Here is a 17,290-nt window from a genome sequence, read left to right on the forward strand (position 1 = left end):
ACCAATTTATGAAAGTCATGTTTCATAAATTTAATTTTTTTTTTTCAAGTATCTTATATTTTTGTTGAAGCAAGTTCATATGTAAACAAGATATTAATACAAATTAAATTTTTAAGCCTCAAACACCATTGTTTCGAAGTAAGAAAAAATCAGTCTTAATTATGTATCAAGTCCAACCAAATTATTCTTTGTTCGCCATGTTTTATTTTTTTTAACTTGATTTTTTTTCTGAAAAAAATTAAAAAACGCCTTCACGATTTTTAATTACGAATTAGAGATAAAAGTTTTATTTTGACGTCTATAAAAATTAGAATTACTATAAAATATTATTAATCAAAAATAATAAATACGTATCAAATGTAACTAAGCTAAATAAATATCTATAAACAAAATAAATGATATATACTAAAAGTACGTAAACGTAACTGGCTCATTCGCAACTCGAGGACGACTCTATGTCGTTATCACTCGTGTGATTCGCAGACGCAGCAGCTGCTGCTGCATCGCGATGACGATGTCGATGATCCTCCTCGTGGCCGATGGCCGGCAGAAAGCCGCGTGCGCTCGGCTCGTATCAGAGCGCGAGCCTCTTGATGCCGCACTCGCAGCAGAACTTGGCCAGGTCGGGGAACCTCTCGCCGCACTGGTGGCAGTAGACGGCCAGCTTGCACTTGTTGTTGAAGCTGCCGCTCACGTCGTTGGTGCTGCGCACGTGCGAGGAATATTTGCGATTTAGACTGGCGTGTGTGCGTTTCGCATAGAGACAGAGAGGACAGCGAGAGGCGGGAGAGGTGATATTGAAAAAGAGAGAAAAACAGAGACAAATAAAGAGATTTGATTGAATTTGGTCATTATTGCTGCTATATCAGAAAGAAAAAAGTGAAAAATAATGCCGATCATCACATACCTGCTGTAGGCCGAGTCCGCACTGAGTTTACCGTTGCACTCCTGCTTCTTGACGCTCTCCGGCGACGATAGCTCGACGTCGTCCTCGTCGCTGTGATTGATCCTGCTACCGTTGAGGCCGTTGCCGTTGTTGTTACTGCGCTGCTGCTGCTGCTGATGACCGTTGAGCCCGTGGCTGCCGTTTTGCTGCTGCTGCTGCTGGCTCACGCTGGGCAGCATCATGGAAGAGGAAATATCGTTTCTCATCATGGAAATAAGGGACGGGAAGGTGGAGCAAGAGTTGGCCGTGTCGTCGTCGAAAGAGCTCAACAGGTCGTCGAACAGCGAGTTGGAGCGCTTGAGCTCGGACTCGTGGGGCGCGATGATCGAACTCAGGCTGCCGTTCGAGTATTTCGGATAATTGTTGCGATAAACGCGATGGTTCATCGTGTGGTGCTGCTGAACGGGGGTGTTGTTGGTTCTGTGGCCGGGCAGTGCTCGCATGGGTTTGGCAAAGGGAGCTTTGCGGGAAAATTCGGAGCTTCCGGAGGAGGAGGAGCTCGAGAGCTTGCGTTCGGGAGGTTTCGGCGCCGAGATCGAGCGCATCGAGTTGGAGCGATTTGTCTGCTGCTGCTGCTGCTGAATAGGAGCTTGTCGATTCAGTCTCGAGATAATGTTGCCAGCAGCGCCGTTGCTGCTGGGCGAATTTTTGACGGGAGGAGGATTATTGAGCTCGACCGGAGCGAATTCGCCGCCACCGAGAGCTTGCGACGGGTCGATGATCATACGACGGCCCAGATGACGAGACGCGGACGAGGCCGTGGACGAGAGGCCGCCTCGGTCGCTGCGGGTCAGCGAGTTGGTGCTCTCGGTGCAGTCGCTGCCCGATATGTCGGACGAGGTGAGATCGTCGAAGGGTGGCGGTGGCGGCGCCGAGAGCCGAGGAGGTGCCGGTGGTGCGACGGCCTTGTCCGCGCTCGCGAGTATCGCCGGTTCGACGCAGCTCGTCGTCGGCTGCAGGGACGATGGCGCGGGGGCAGCCACTGGAAGGGGCGATACCTGACGCGTGGAAGAGGACGAGACGCTGCCGTTGCTCGACGGGGGATATTGCACGAAGGCCGAGGAATTGGCGAAGGGAGAATTGGGGGTGGAATTGGGTTTCGGGCGTTGGGAGGTGGAGCGTGGTTGGCTCGAGCCGTCGGTCGACGACTGGTCGCTCTCGGAGAATAGTTCGTTGAACTGCTGCTCGGCTAGTAAGAACGGATTATAATCGCCGTTCGATCCTCTGAAACAGTCAGGTTTTCTTTTAATATTTGAATTTTGCTGAATGATAAAAACATGGTACAAATAAATTAATGATCCTAATTGAAAAATAATAATTATTCGCACAAAGTCTTTATCGATGCGAATTCCATGCTTGCAGCTTATTATGCTACGCATACAAATAAATTCATGCAAATCTTCAACCTAAAATTTTAAATAATATTGTTCACTAATTCTGCAGTATTGAGATGATTATGCGTACTCCAACGAAAATGTAAAAAAATAACGATGATAAGTCGTTTGACAGAAGTCAAAGTCAAACAATGCGCTCGTCTCCGGGTGAAGCACGTGCGACTGTTTGCGCTTCGTTCACACAAAACGTCGAAAAACAAAATCGCTCGAGCACGAAGAACCAAAGTATACATAAACGTGTGTGTGCGTTAGCTCGATGCGTGTTGATGGCTCGCGCACATACATACATGCGAAAATCGAGCATTGTGCACACAGAGAGGCAAATGTATAAATGAGACTTTCGAGACAACTGACAAGGCAGCAGGAAAACTTACATTCTACCTCTAAGTATCATTGAAAAGTCTGGATGTCGGCGAACGTAGCTGTTCCAGTCGCAACGGGGCAGCCTCTCGAAACTCCTATGTAGATGGCTGCTTGTGATTGAGCAGAACAAAAAAAAAATTAAGACGCATGTACGTACGGGACAAATGAGATTTTTTGCCCTTCTCTCCGTTCCCGAGGGACGATTCGTCGTATATATAATGTATACGCGCTTTGCCTCATAAAAATGCATCCTATGCGCGCAACGGTGGATATTTTACATTTTTTCCTCTCTCTCTCATACTCTTGAGATATGGACTTTCTTTGTAGCATACGTGAAAGTTTATATAACACGTGCTGCGATCGGTGCACGGGGCTGTGGTACTTGGAAGTAATCGCAAATATCTGTATCAGGTTAATGCCATTCGACAATAACCCAAATAATTATCCGTTATACTCTGGACAAAATTACTCGGCCGTAATTGACGGTTTTGCGAGGACGACGAGGCGCGCGATCGGCTTAATGAATCTTTATACCTTGCACGGCCTGGTTTTCGGCTTATTTTCGGGCAGCTCACGAGCACGCAGCCGGGCCCGGAATTTCTCTCGGCCACTCTGGGCGTGAGGTCCTCTTCCTCCTCGCGCGGCGTCTCCAGATCCAAGGCGAAACGGGCCCGCCGCGTCTTTTCCCGACGACTGCTGCGCTTCGCCGGGCCGCATATGCTCGGCAGGTAGACCTCGTTGTTGTCGTTGCTACTAGCCGGCTGCTGCTGCACATCGACCCGCGTGAGCGAGCATATTTCCTTTTCCGGGCTGCTCTCCTCGGCGAACGTTTCTAATCTGAGCGAAGCGCGCTGTGGCAGTCACTGCTCGTCGTTTCTCGGCAATCGCGTCTTACCTGCCACTGCTCCTGGCGGCGCTGCGTTTCGGTTTCAGGCTCGTGCGCTTTTTCGCGTAATTCTTCTCCAGGCCGCGCAACTTGCCGAGAATGTCCATCATGGAGTCTTTGCTCTTGAACACCTCGCCCTCGATTTCGCGCAGTATAGCCGTGGGATTGTTGCTACCGGCACCGGCGGTGGTGGCACTCGTGCCCTCCGTGTCCTCGGTAAAGTCCGTCTCCGAGAGCTCGGACGGGGCGTCGGTCGTGCAGACGCTCGTCGTCAGCTCGCTGCAGGCGTCCTCGTCGAGCATCGCGGCTGATTTTTTCGAGCTTTCGCCGCCGGCTTTTTTCTGCTCGTAGTGATAACGGTGCTGCTGACGATGCTGCTGATGATGACTCGATTTTGCATTTTTCTTGTCGCTTATGACGTAGGAGGCGCTACGACGGGCAGTTGACATCGGAGTCGTCTGTGTCTCGATGTCTCTTGGATCTACGAAAAGTTGCAAGGCCATATTTTTTAAACCGAAACAAATTAAAAAACCGGACCGACGATGGTCTTAGATACCTAGGAGGGGCTTGATTCGATCGGCCACGAGATTCGATCTATTGTTATCGTCTTTATCGACTTTCACGATCGCCGGCAAAAAATCCGCATCCTTGACCCTCATGTCCGAAATATTCGGCAGGCTGTGATACTTCTTCGGTCGATTGATGGCCGTTATTTTGACGAGTAATTCATTGCCGCTCTCGTGGCAATTATTATCTTCGATTTTTTTGCCATCCTTCGAGCTGCGCTGCTGTAGCTGCTGCTGCTGCTCTATCCTATCCCTCATCATAGTCATCATCATGGCGTCGTCGGCCGTGTTAGATTTGAGCAGGCGATAATCGTCCGCCTCGTTGGCCGCTATCACGAGCGATCTCTCTTTATTTACGAACGTTACCGTCGAGGCGTTCGATAGCGCATCCTCGTCTTCGGTATCGTCGGCTCTAATGTCGATTTTTTCCACCTGACGATTGATTTCCATGACCTTGAGTTCTTCTTCCTCCTCCTCGTCGTCTTCGGCATTTTTCGCTTTATCCTGCTGCTGCTTTTTCAAGCTGTTTTCGGCCTTATCTATCACATAAGTCGTGTTAAGCACTGGCTCTTCCTTGGACGAAGTTTTTTTCTCGGTAAAATCTTGGGATTTTTCTTCGCAACCGTCGCTACTATCCAATAATTTTCTGCGCTCCTCGGTGTACTTCGTTACTCTTTCCGTATGCTCGAACTCGTCCAGAGTCGACGAATTGCCGCCGTCGAGGCTCGATTGCGTGTCGTAATTGAACGGCTCGTCCTCTTTGTCGATGACGAGCTCGATACCCTCGTTACTGTTGCTTTTGAGTTTCTCGCTCTGAGCCTGTTTCCAGGCCAAAAAGTCGTCCTCGGTTATCATGTCGATCTTGTCGTCGATTTCCTCGCTCTGGGCCGCAGCGGCCGCTTCGGCTTTCTTCAGTTTCGACTTTTTGCGCAGCTTGCGAAGCAAATTTTTCGAGCCATCGGCCGGTGGCTCGGGGCAATTTTGCTCCTTGCCTCCCGTCAAATCGGGAAACAGTCCGCTCGTTGATTTCTGCGACGAGCTCGACGACATCGACAGCTTGGATTTGAGAATTTTCGAGGGCAAGACTTCGGACAGGAGCAGGAGGCGCCGCGACGAGAACATCTGCTTCAAGCCGCCGGCGAGATTGAGGGATTCTTGGGAGTCGGAATCTCTGCGGAAGGAAGAAGGAAAGGAGAGGTGTTATATTTTAGGATTGTGGTTAAAATAATTTGCCTATGTGGCTCTAGGCCCTATTTTTTAATTTAGCACGACTTGAAAACGTCTACTCGTTCGCAAAGTCGGCAAAATATGACGTTGGCTTAACGACGCCTCGGTTCTCGGACAAAGTGTGAAAATACACACGTAACCCACATTATTATGTATGCGTTTAAACGGAAAGCCGTGAAATTGTTGAAAATACGTCTTGCTTTAGCTAAAACGATAAAAGTCGAGACGTACGCGCGGTTTGCTCGGCGTCGTATTTTGCTTACCTATTCGAGCGGTCGATCGCACGAGATTTCAAAGGGCCGTTGTTGCTACTCGAGTGCGGCGTGGTCGCCGGCGAAGATATCGGCGTTTCCTTGTTCGTCTGACTCGGTCGCTTTCTGAAATTAGAATTTGGAGCGGCCACTTAAAATTATCCGCGTTTAAGCACACTTACACACATACACACATGCGAGCGCGATTTTATTTTCGTATAAACGGAATATTTTGTCTAATAAACTCGTCGCTATGAATAATTGTTTTGGTCGAATAAAATACGCCCGGCTCGAAGAAGGCAAGATCAATTTGGCGCATTTAGTCGGTGAAAAGTTATATTATAACGAGATTATCAGAGGCGCCTTAGATTTCCCGTAGAGGCAGATTTTAAGCTGCGCGTAAAAGAAGCCATCGTGTTTTGGCCTGCGTTTATAAATATACATTTGCCGTGGCGAAGCCTTTTCACACGAATCAACACACAAATTTCAATCGTAAATTTGTGGTCGCTGTATTTCCGCGTAATTCTTCGGGCGCGATTTACGAGGAGCTATTTACTAGCTATGGACTCGAGCTGCGAATCTGCAAAATCAGCGCGATGAAACTTTACAAGCTTATCAAAAGCGCAAATCACTTTCTAATTTCGAAAAAAATATGCGGGGAAAAAAATTGTCGTACGCGAGTGCTTTTCGATGCATTAACAAGTTATCGACGAGATTTTATACGATATAATAATAAAATAAAAAAAAAAGAAAAGCTGCATTATTGCTCGTGTGCAACACTATCGGCGCGGGACTTTCTCTAATTAGATTTCAAATACACGTCGACTGTGATATTTTTCAATCCAGTAAGCATATTTTAATATTTTCATTGACAAAAAGCCATGTACATGTGGTAAGTAACTCACAGCGTGGGCAACTTGGGCTCGTTTTTGTGTTCCTTAGCCGCGAGTGCCGATCTCGACATGATCGGCGACTGGGGCACCTTGTGAGGCCCACCCGGCGCGTACTTCTCCTTCATGGTGAGCTTGCGGTTCTTGAGGGCCGGCGCTCGGTACTTCATCCTGGCGTCGAGTCGCTCCTTGGCCACGTTGTTGGTGACCTGCGGACTGGCCGGCACGCGAGTCGCCCGTTCCCGGCAGAAGGCCACGTGACGATCGTAGGACTTGACGCCGAACTGGCGCTGGCAGGTCGGGCACTGGCCCTTCTCGTTGGCCCTCTGAGGCGCTCCGTGGGAGCTCACTAGCGACAGGGTCGACGGCCTCTGCTGCATCTGCTGCTGATGATGCTGATGATGATTGGAACGATGCGACGAAGGCTGCGACGAAGGCTGCATCGCGAGACGTTCGGAGAAATTAGATTTTTTTCATCGCGGAGATTAACGAGGCTTCATTTGTTTGGCTTGGCACGCGCGCACGCAACGAGCATCAGCGGCGAAAGTTGAATACTTGCTTCGACGAAATTTCGCGTATTTATTTTATTTCAAATTGATCTCTCTCTATCTCTCTTATTCGCGACTCGAGTTAAATCAAATGATTAAACAGAAACATTATGACCTACATCTTATTATAAGATATAATATAAAAGTGGTCGTAAACATTAGCCGATTTTACGCTGCCTCGTGCGCTCGAAAGGTGGATGAATCGAGGACGAGCCTGTTGCGTGCGCGTGAAAATGCATTTTTTCAGCATCCGCGAGGTAAGTAGCCGTAATTGTGTGACGTAGCTCAGATATACCTGACTGTCTTCGCCGCGCGCCGCTCTGATGGCTTTGATGAACTCCTCTCTCTTCTGTCGCCAGGGCTGATTTTCCCTGCTGCCGGAGGTCGGAAGCGGCCGATCGTCGACCTGCGGCAGACTAGGCCGCCGCGAGTGGCCCATGTGCACCGTCGACGACGTGGACAGGTGATCGGTGCTGCTGCTGAGGGTCGCGCTCGACGACTTCTGCTTGGGCAGAAACTCGGCCAGCTCGGTGCCCTTTATGCGCTGCTTGGCCGAGTCGAAGGGTTTGCGCTTTTTCGCCGCGGTCCGCTCGCAGATCGGCATGTGCTTCTCGAGCGAGCGCGGATTGAATTTGCGGCCGCACACGCCGCACGGCTCCAGTGACTCGGCCCGTCCATCTGTGGGACAACAAAAAAGAGACGATCAATGACGAGGTAAAAAAGGGAAAAATAAATGAAAACATATTGTATCCAATTTGAGTTGCTGCAAGGCAGATAACTGCGATGAGCGTTCGTACTCCATCGACTATCGTCCAAAGAGATATTGCAATACGTAAGGAAAAATAATTACGACGGATTTTCTACATTTCCTATACCTACACTTACAGACACACACGTACACGAGTCGAATTTATGCGAGATATAGAATTTCAGTCGTGCGAGAGCAATCGAGGCTAAATACTCGGGGAATACGTGAATTGCGCTTAGGCGCAACTATTCGCGACCCACCGGTGCACTGCAGCAAGAGAGAGAGAGGGAGACAGAGAAGGAGAACAGGTAGTGGCCGAGCTGCTACATAGACATTGATATGACTTTGTAATTTATATATAAGCACGCATTTTTTGCATTGTTTATCCGTATCTCCCATGGGTGTAACGTATGTCGTGAATTTTACAATATATCATTATTATTACTATCGCGTTTCGGTAGCGAGGCTTGCAGAACTTGAAATGCATGCGGCCCGCTGATCCGGCCGAGATTAGAATAAAAATAATTCCTTCGAGGATCTAAATGAACTTATTTACGTCGACGTAACGTTTACACGATATTATGCAGGGTATTTGCCTATCGCTAAGGAGCATCGAGTGGCAGAACTTTTTAAGCGTTCGCGAACGACGCGTGCACGTATCCGCTCGATCGATTTCGTCGGCACCTGGTTTGCCTTGAACTGATTGAAGAGCGGCACGGTATCTAAGCTTCGCGGGACAATTACCTCATACAAGAATAGATATGCAGTGGCTTTGACGACTTGTTTTGCATGTCCACAAGCTGCGTCTGTATGTGTGTAAGTAAACGACGAGTACTTTGGTCTTGAGTTTAATTTTATCGCGAAATAGATTGGTCGATCGAGCGCATCACTACCAAGTGTCCAGGGAATGAATTTAAATCAATGGTAATCGCAATAACGCGGAGCTGTTAAAATTGAAAACGAACGATTTATCAATTTATTAAACAGACAGCAGCGGCCTTTTTCCGATTAAATATTAACGAGCACAGCGAATGTTCATTCAGTCGCTGGAACACCTGCAAAAAACGAGATTTAATACGCGCAGGCTCTCGCTGGCTCGAGCATGCAATACTCTCTGCATACCAGCGCTGCTGTAGAAGAGAAAAATGCACGCCAGTGAGAGAAACGACGGTCGCACTCCTACGCTCGCCATCTACGGGCCGCCGCCGTCATGGCTTATAAACGAAACGAGTTTCGCTTCTTATGCACATGATTGAAACGTGCTCGTGTATAGCTATATAGCCAAGCACGTCCACCGCGTAATAATATCACGCTCGTTTCTCGCTCGCTCCTATAGTTATTGTTATCGTCGTGTTATGGCCTGCTCGTCGTTGTCGGTGCCTTTAATAAAACATTACTCACAAATATGGGTGAAAAAAAAAGAAAAAATGGATTGTTCACGTGGAATGAAATGAAAAATGACGCCTCGCAGGTGAAAAAGATCCGCAGGGCCGTTGCCATCGACGTCATCATCATCGTCGCCGTCGTTATGACGAAATTTATGCCTCTCTGCACTGAATAATAGACACAGAGAGGTGGTCTCTCGCGCTTAGTATTTTCTCTGCATGCATAATAACGTCTAGCGCAGATGGAAAATACCGAGCTGAGCTAGAAACCCTTTTTTTGCCGGGCGCGCGGTGAGTTATTATCGTTCCTACCGTATAATACGCGTGATGTACACGAAACGAGATGACACGATAAAGTCATGCAAGCATTTAATTTTTTCGTTGTTTTTTATTGTTATCAGCGGGCTTTCGATGCCGTTCGAAGCTGCCATCGCTCGGAAACAAAGTCCTAATTAACACTCGTATAAAGCAAGTCGAAAAAGAAAGCGATACACATTTTCCCACATTGGCTCGGTGCAGCGGCAATAATATTGTCCTCTCGTTGTATATAATACATCCGAGTGTGATTCGTCAAATATAGACTACTCATAAATATATGAGCCTGCGTGTACGCGTCTGTGTGTGTGTGGGATAGAGCAAGCGAACCTGCTGTCTGCGCGAGCGAAGCACAGTGAAAGCTCGTCCGACGCCTCTGCGAGATATATAGCAACGACAACGGCGACAAAAAAACGAGCGCGAATTTAAATGTTCGGTGAAAAATATCAAATCAATCGGAGCTCGGCGAGTGCTACACAGCTTATAAGACTGGAAGAGAGATATGTAGGTACGAGAGAGCTGAGTGCGATAAGTGAAAGCCGCATCGTGTGCGCGCAAGCAAGTGTATTATACGTGCGCGCGAGCGCGAATATTAATGGTCATAAATCAAAAAAGTCTCGCGATGAGCGCGCCTCGACTGACGGCAAATTTTTCCGCCTGCATCGATTGCGATGAATAAAAAATTGCGATAAACGAGCGGCAAACGTATTAATTTAGAAAGGCAAAGGCTTTTGTATCCTACAGCTGTTTGGTGATAAAGGCCGATATTGTGTATATAGCTATATTATAAATTGTAAACAAACCAGTTATGTTGGTTGCGGCCTTTGGCGTGGCGGCGGCGGTGCAGCTCGCACACGTGTGCGCACGCGAGACCGATCGCGCGGGAAAGCTTGTGTATGTGTGTGTGCGCAGCAGTGATTTTTTTGCATTTTTGAAATTTAAGAAGGCGAGAGCAATCGCGAGATTGAGCCGAGAGATATATGTATTAGAAGAGAGCCTGTATTATATATAAGAGTGAAAGAAAAAAGTGAGCTTGTGAGTGCGCGCGCCAGTGATTGGCAAGAGCGGAAAGAGCTGCGAGGGTGTGGACAGTCCAAGCATGTGTGTATATACAATACGCGCGTGCCTTGCCCATGTCTATATTATATGGATGTGTGTCGACTCTTATACTATACTAGCATTTAAAATTTGCGTAGGCGTCTTGACTTCTGGCTGTTTGACGGTGAAATCGGCGAAACATAATATTAATACATGCGCGCAGTAGCTATATGTTTATGCTCGGTAGGATCGATTGATTCTCACGACGGACGGATAATATCACGTGGCGTTTGTATAACGAATCGACATCGAGCTTACGCAGGCACATACGAGCCTTTTTAATTGTTTCATCCCGTTAGTTTTCATTCTTTTTCAAGTACGGCACATGTATGTGTTCGTGCAAGGTATAATGCAACATAATGCTCGAGCTCTCTAAGAGCATGTGTGCGTGCAGATCAAAGCAGAGAACGAGAGAAAGAGAGCCGGAGAGTAAGAGAGGTAGAAGAGGCCTCTTTTTGCCAGCGAGAGAGCTATTTGTGTCCATGAACATTAAAAAAAAATTAACGACTATACGTGGACTCGGCTTTTCCATTCGAAGGAGTGGAGAGTAGAAAAAAAAGAAGAAAAAGAAGAAGAAGAAGCGCAACGAAGAAACCGTGGCACGAACTCACGAGGAGCGTATATAATTCTCTATCTCTCGCTTACTCGCAAAAGGAAAAAATAAACATTAGCTGAAAGCATAAGGAGACCTTTGGCGAAGGAAACGCGCGCTTTAGCGACGTTAAAGCATGAGCACTTGGGATCTGCATGTATACGCACCGGAGTCGCGAGTTACACAATAGAAATGTGCACTTGCGTACGCGAGGAAAAACGAAAAACGTGTAATATTTATACAGTTAAAAGTTAGCTGTTTTGCGCACAAGCCGCAAGCGTGTCGAAGCTCGCTTATCGAAATTGCTCTCGTTGTTTTTATTCGTACTGGTTTCGATAACGAAAAATAAAGACGGAACCGCATTTTGGTCAATTCGATATGACAAATGGACGATACATCAACGGAGAATGTGTATTGTTTCGCGCGTTGATCGCTGCCATCGGCGCGACGAAAGTTTTTGAAATAAAATTTTCATCGTCTCGTCGAAGCGAGCGAAGGAGAACAAATTCACGCCAACATCTGCCTCGCCGTATATAACGCGACAGAAGAAAGCATCGTACGTTGCCCGATGAGCGTTCAAGAATAACTTTTTCCTCCGCGTACAGTAAAATAAGAAGAAAAAAATCCGCACGCCGGCTTTATCTATGCCAAATGCTCTCGCAAACTTGATTTGCGAATTAATCGCGGGCCTCGAAAAGTGTATCACTCCGATGTACAACGTTGCATCGGCCAACGAGTCGGGTCGATGATACGCGCGAACTTTTTATATCGGTTATCGGTTTCTCGCGGATTCTCGGAAAAAGTAAAAAGCTGCGAAATTAATGAGAGATCTGTAGGAGGATGCAACAGAATCGAGAAAATGAAGCCTTTTAAATGAGCGTCAACTGCGAAACTTTTCTCCGTCTCTCTCTCTCTCTCTTTCTATGCGAGCTTTTATATACATTCCGGAAGCTATGAATTTAAATTACAATATCGTTGACTTAGAGAGCGGTTGCACTGCGAACAACGCGACTGTCTGTCGCAGTGAAAATTTAATCGTCGCGAGCACACAAGAGAGCAACGCCTTTTCTTTTCTTTCGTTCGAGAGCTGCGCATAATGTGACATATACTACGCACACACAGCGAGGCCTGCCCCGAGCATAATACCAATTATATTCAATGAGGCAAAAAGTGCAAATATTTTCATTGTTCTCCGCGTGGACGCTTGCCTGCGCGAGTGGGCAAACAAAAACTGCATTTTCATCATCATATCGTATATTATAATATGTATATCAACGATGTCTGCTGCTGCTGCAACAATATCCCTAGAGATCGCGAAGGGCGAAGATAACGACAATGATTTTATATGTTGATCGTTTACGGCACAATTTAAATGCCAATTGACCGATATATCTAAAGTTAAAACGTTAATTATTCACGTCGTTGCGTACTTTATACGAGCTTATACGTATATAAGCCGTGTTTACTTCGGTAAAATGTGTCTTTTATCGTCGTCGTACAACGTGACGTGGAAAAGCCGTGAATATGAGTGGTAGAATTGAAAAAAAACTTACATTACAATTGCACTTGTACAAACATACGACATATCACACGACTTAGAGAAACAGCTATTCGCACACAATATAATATACACTCACACACTTCACGTTATCCTCGGAATAATTCACTCGTTTTCTCGACGGCGCACGACACGCGTGTAAAAATATAATTTAGCGAAAGGAAAACAACTGTTGGGCTGAGTGGCTTCTCTAACCATAATAATAATCGGCGAAATCGTCGACCCTCTGGGCGGCAAAGGTGGCCTGCAGGGGTTGCTCGCTCTGGCCCTTGAAAGTGCCGAAGGTACTGGCGACCATGGCGACGCCGCGCACCGCATCGTCGAGCTTTTTTAAAGCTCTCTCCTCTTCCTCGTCGGCCTCCTGGTCCCTCTTGTTTTTGCCGCTACTTTTGACAGTTTTGAAATTGCGCCGTCTCATGGGATCGAGAATGAAGCGGGCGACGCTGCATCGAGCCGGACCCATGGTGTCTTTGGCCGCAGCTGCAGCAGCCTCGTCGACGCCGCCGCAGCCACCGGCCGCCTTACGCGATACGCAACAGAGCATGGCACGCGATAAACTGACTCTGCGAGAGTCTCTCCTCTCTTTCTAGCCGCGCGTATACAGCTGTATATATATAAAACACACCACACATCGCGCGCTGCCACTCATGCTTACACACGCTCGCGAGTCGAGTAAGAACGGAGTAAGAGAGAGAGGCGCATGAGCCGCGGAAGGGGATTTATTTTCGGTGAGCGCACCAAAGAGTCAAGCTTTTGCACGAGACTCCGACGAGAGAGAGAGAGAGAGAGAGAAAGAGTGTCTCTTATTATATGATGGCTTTTCTCTCAAACAGATGAGTTGCTTTTAATACCGGATGTCTTGTCGCGCTCACCCGGTGCAATCTAGCTATGAATATATTTAACTGTTTGCAATGCGTGTGCGGTGGACACGATCGAAGAGCCTTGATAGGCGCGATACGATTGTTCGAGATCGAGTTCAAAGTTGCTGGATGGAGAAAAATTATTCATAACTGCTCGGCGCTTTACCGTCTTGTCTAATGTAATTGATTAGATGCCGCATGCGTGAGAGGAATAATTATTATTACGCGATATTGTTCGAGTCTTTTTTTATTCAGGTCGATGGCTCTACTCGAGAATAGATTATTTCGTTGTCTTTTTATAGTCCGCAATTAACGTCTCGCGGGCGTAAATTAAAATAATTGCATAATTTTCGACTATAGGCAATGACTTACGACGATCGATCTGGATCAATCGTCATTTTTTTTCCTTACAATTATTTTTCGTGACAATACACGTTCGAGTGAGTACTCGCGTCTATATTTAAACGAGGCGATTGCTCGCGACAAGTGTCGTATTTACAATCGCGATAACAAGCAAACGCACGGCAAACCTCGTAAAAAAGTCGCGCTTTATACTCTCGTTACCGAGTTATTATTTGTTCTCTTAACGAAGAGAACTTGGCGAGCGTGACTCTCTCGCCTACGATTGTGCGTACGCGTGCAATAATATCGTGCGCCTGCGTAATTTGCCTTGAGTATATGAAACGCAAAAAAGAAAAAAATTGAACAACACGCGAAAGCCGAGCCGATATAATGGCAATTTCGAGTTCGACACCGGAAGAATCCGAGGCTAAACTATGTATATAACGCCCGGTTGTGCGTGTGCGGCAGATACATGTATTGAATTTCGTCACATTTTTACTCATGAATTTCAATTTCAACTTTTATTTTTCCTTCCGATCGTCGAGGTAATTCGAGTATTTTGAAGTTTTGGCGTAAAATTGTCTCGCCAGTGATAAATGCCGTCAGCTAGTATTTGCGGAATTCAAAATAATTAAGATGCACCGCAGTACTATAGTCACTTGCATAACAGGTAAAAAAATAGATAAGGTCAATGGTCTATCGTCACAGTTTATTGATGCTCTACTGCATAATGCGATGCAAATTAAATAGTTCACAATTATTACGTGTTTAAAGCTGCGAGTTTTGCAACATCCACAATAATAACAACATTACGGCAACAACCTAATAACGTGGGCTTGACATAAATCGTCTAATCTGATGCGATCTTACGTGTACATGTGTGAGTTGTTGTTGTTGTTGTTGACTGTGCGTACCAAACGGTATGCAATTAAACCAATTGTGGCAGGGTATCATTTAAGCAATTAAAATAAGTGGGGAGAGAGAAAAAATATTAAATAAAAATGCGTCTGCTTATCCACGGTTCCAAATCGATAGATCAAGACTCGGGTGCGTTAAAAAGGTGTTGCGAATGTTGAATAACGTGCAAAGTAGACTCGAATCGTGGCGAATTAGAAAAAAGGACGGCGCCGTACACAGCTTTACTATACAGTTTCAAGTCTTTTCACACCACGCGTGTACACTGTACACATTGCGCAAGGAAAACAAATATCGTAAGATCAAGTTTGCTCTACGCATACTACTCGTAAAAAAATTCGATTTTTCCTTCAAGCACTATCTGAAAATGCATAGAATTGATAAACGAGACTTTTAGCGGATTATTGTAATGTACCAAAAATATACATAATGTACATGTGCAGCTTCGTAAGCAGTCACGCATCGTCTCCCTGGTCTCGAATGCAGAACTCTCGCGCTGCATTTAAATTAGCTCCGAGATAAGCAAAAAAAGCTTGAAAACGGAAAACACGCGTCGGCCGGTGTTATGCAATACTCAAGAAAATAAAAAAATAGTACATTCTTTGTAATAAAATTTGCATGTGGCGTTAATTTAATTCGATCGAGATTAAAAATCGATTTAATAATATTATGGGACGATTTTGCAATGCATCACTAACAAGAAACAAGTGTGTGCATCTTGGTGTCCTTATTTAACAATAGCACAAAAAAAGGACAAAAGTAAAAATGTAAATAACGCTTCATAACCTTCAAGCTGCTGTCAATGATTTTTGCAACTGCGTTCACGTCTAATTTTACATCGATTAGCTCATAACGACAGTAAATAAAAACCAACTGTGGTTTTTGCAGATACACAAATCTAGACAAGCATAAGAAAGACAAGAGAAAAAGCATCTGACCCATCGTGTCGGCCGACTTGTCCATGATCCCAAATGCGCCACAAAAACACACACACACACGCGTGCGCGATCAGATCGGCTCTATTTGATTCTCACTCATCGTTCGATCTCTTGAAAAACACATCGGCCGGTCAAGCGAGGATCTATCGACGACTCGGACACGCTTCGGTCGGTGTTTGTTGATGTTTTGCGCATAGATAAGTAAGTGCACTTTCAGTGACAACAATAGAGAAAGATTCGACAGACGCACGTACACACAGGTAGAGAGAAAGAGAGGTAAACTTACCCTCGTTGTCAGCCATGTCGGTTGTTGTTGGCGGTGAATACACGTCGGTCGTCATAACAACCCGCGCGTAAGCTTTTATCTCGGCTGCGGCAGCCCCCCGTATAGACGGAATAATTTTTTCCTTTTCCTGCACGCAGTCCTGCTGTCACACGCGCGTATGTCTGCGTATATTATCGACGACGATTCCGATCGAAGCTCGGTTCGACACACTTTTCGGAGCTGACACTTATATATCGTTGCGCTTTTGTGTGCGCGAGGTCGGGAGGGATCAAGCTCCTCCGCGAGTGCAGCACGCGCAGGTGGCAACGTATACACTTGCCCACAGCTATAGGAGGGAATCACACGCGGCGAGCGAGCACTGCACTGCACACACACACACACACTCACATTTTTGCAGCTCGGCTCGTACACGCGACGACTCGTAATAATGACCAAACAACGTGTATAGCTGCACTGGCACTGCACGCGCGCGACTCACACATACCCGGCCGCTGCGTTTATACGTTATACGTGTACCTGCGCGCTATCGTCGTACGGTATTTGCGGCAAGATCGATGCAGGGCTCGACGTGTACTTGCTCGGGCGCGCGCCTCCTCAGACAAACGAGGCTACGACCCACATAATACCGTCGTTCGCGCGGCTATTCACCTTTTTTCGTCGCTCTTCCCTTTGGAACTTATGGAGGTCCTGCGAAGATCGCGGCCGAGAGCCCGTGGCTGTGGTGCACTGCAGCGGCTGCGTTCCTCGCTGCATTCGACGAGTTTCGCGCACTGGAGCACTGTGACTTACGACTGATCTGTCGGATGCGTGGGAGGGGAGATCTCACGAGCTCGCACCGATCGCCAATGTGAAATTCTGCTCTACTGGAGGGACGACTCGTGCCGTACGTGCCGCTTCTAATGAATAAAACGGCATAATACGTTGCTCAACGACGACGACGTCTCTCAAAGTCCATGTCCACCAAGAAAAGAGAAATCCATCTCTCTGTCGCTCGGCTGGCGCACTCGTAATGCGTAATAAGCGCGCGGACTGGATGCTGCCAGCAGCTCGCTCGGACGATCTCGTTATACGCGCAGGTGATATCACCGCAGGCAGCGGCAAGCAGCGGTGCGTATACGTATAGAGTACACCTCAGCGGTTATAAAAAAAAAAAAAACGTCCCGCACGATCCTTGCCCAATTT

At 46.8% G+C, this 17,290-nt stretch overlaps 1 protein-coding gene across 3 annotated transcripts; it reads right to left on the reverse strand.

Moving 5' to 3' along the window:
• Positions 1-363: 363 nt before the first annotated feature.
• LOC106650045 (serine/arginine repetitive matrix protein 1) lies at positions 364-16,432 on the reverse strand. Of its 3 annotated transcripts, none has more exons than XM_014367826.2 (6): positions 16,109-16,432; positions 7,367-7,749; positions 6,539-6,960; positions 5,646-5,759; positions 908-2,170; positions 364-737 (listed from the first exon to the last, which is right to left on the reverse strand). In XM_014367826.2, exons 1-6 carry the CDS (start codon positions 16,161-16,163, stop codon positions 575-577), a joined length of 2,400 nt encoding a protein of 799 aa, XP_014223312.1. In that variant the 5' UTR covers positions 16,164-16,432; the 3' UTR covers positions 364-574. The 3 variants fall into 3 exon arrangements, with proteins under 3 accessions (XP_014223312.1, XP_023316998.1, XP_023316997.1); XM_023461230.1 differs by lacking the exon at positions 16,109-16,432 and adding an exon at positions 12,963-13,350 and having other exon boundaries at positions 364-704; XM_023461229.1 differs by lacking the exon at positions 16,109-16,432 and adding an exon at positions 12,963-13,350.
• Positions 16,433-17,290: the final 858 nt, after the last annotated feature.

The sequence above is a fragment of the Trichogramma pretiosum genome, unplaced genomic scaffold (assembly GCF_000599845.2).
Source record: "Trichogramma pretiosum strain Unisexual culture from Peru unplaced genomic scaffold, Tpre_2.0 scaffold15, whole genome shotgun sequence".
Lineage (NCBI taxonomy): Eukaryota > Metazoa > Arthropoda > Insecta > Hymenoptera > Trichogrammatidae > Trichogramma > Trichogramma pretiosum.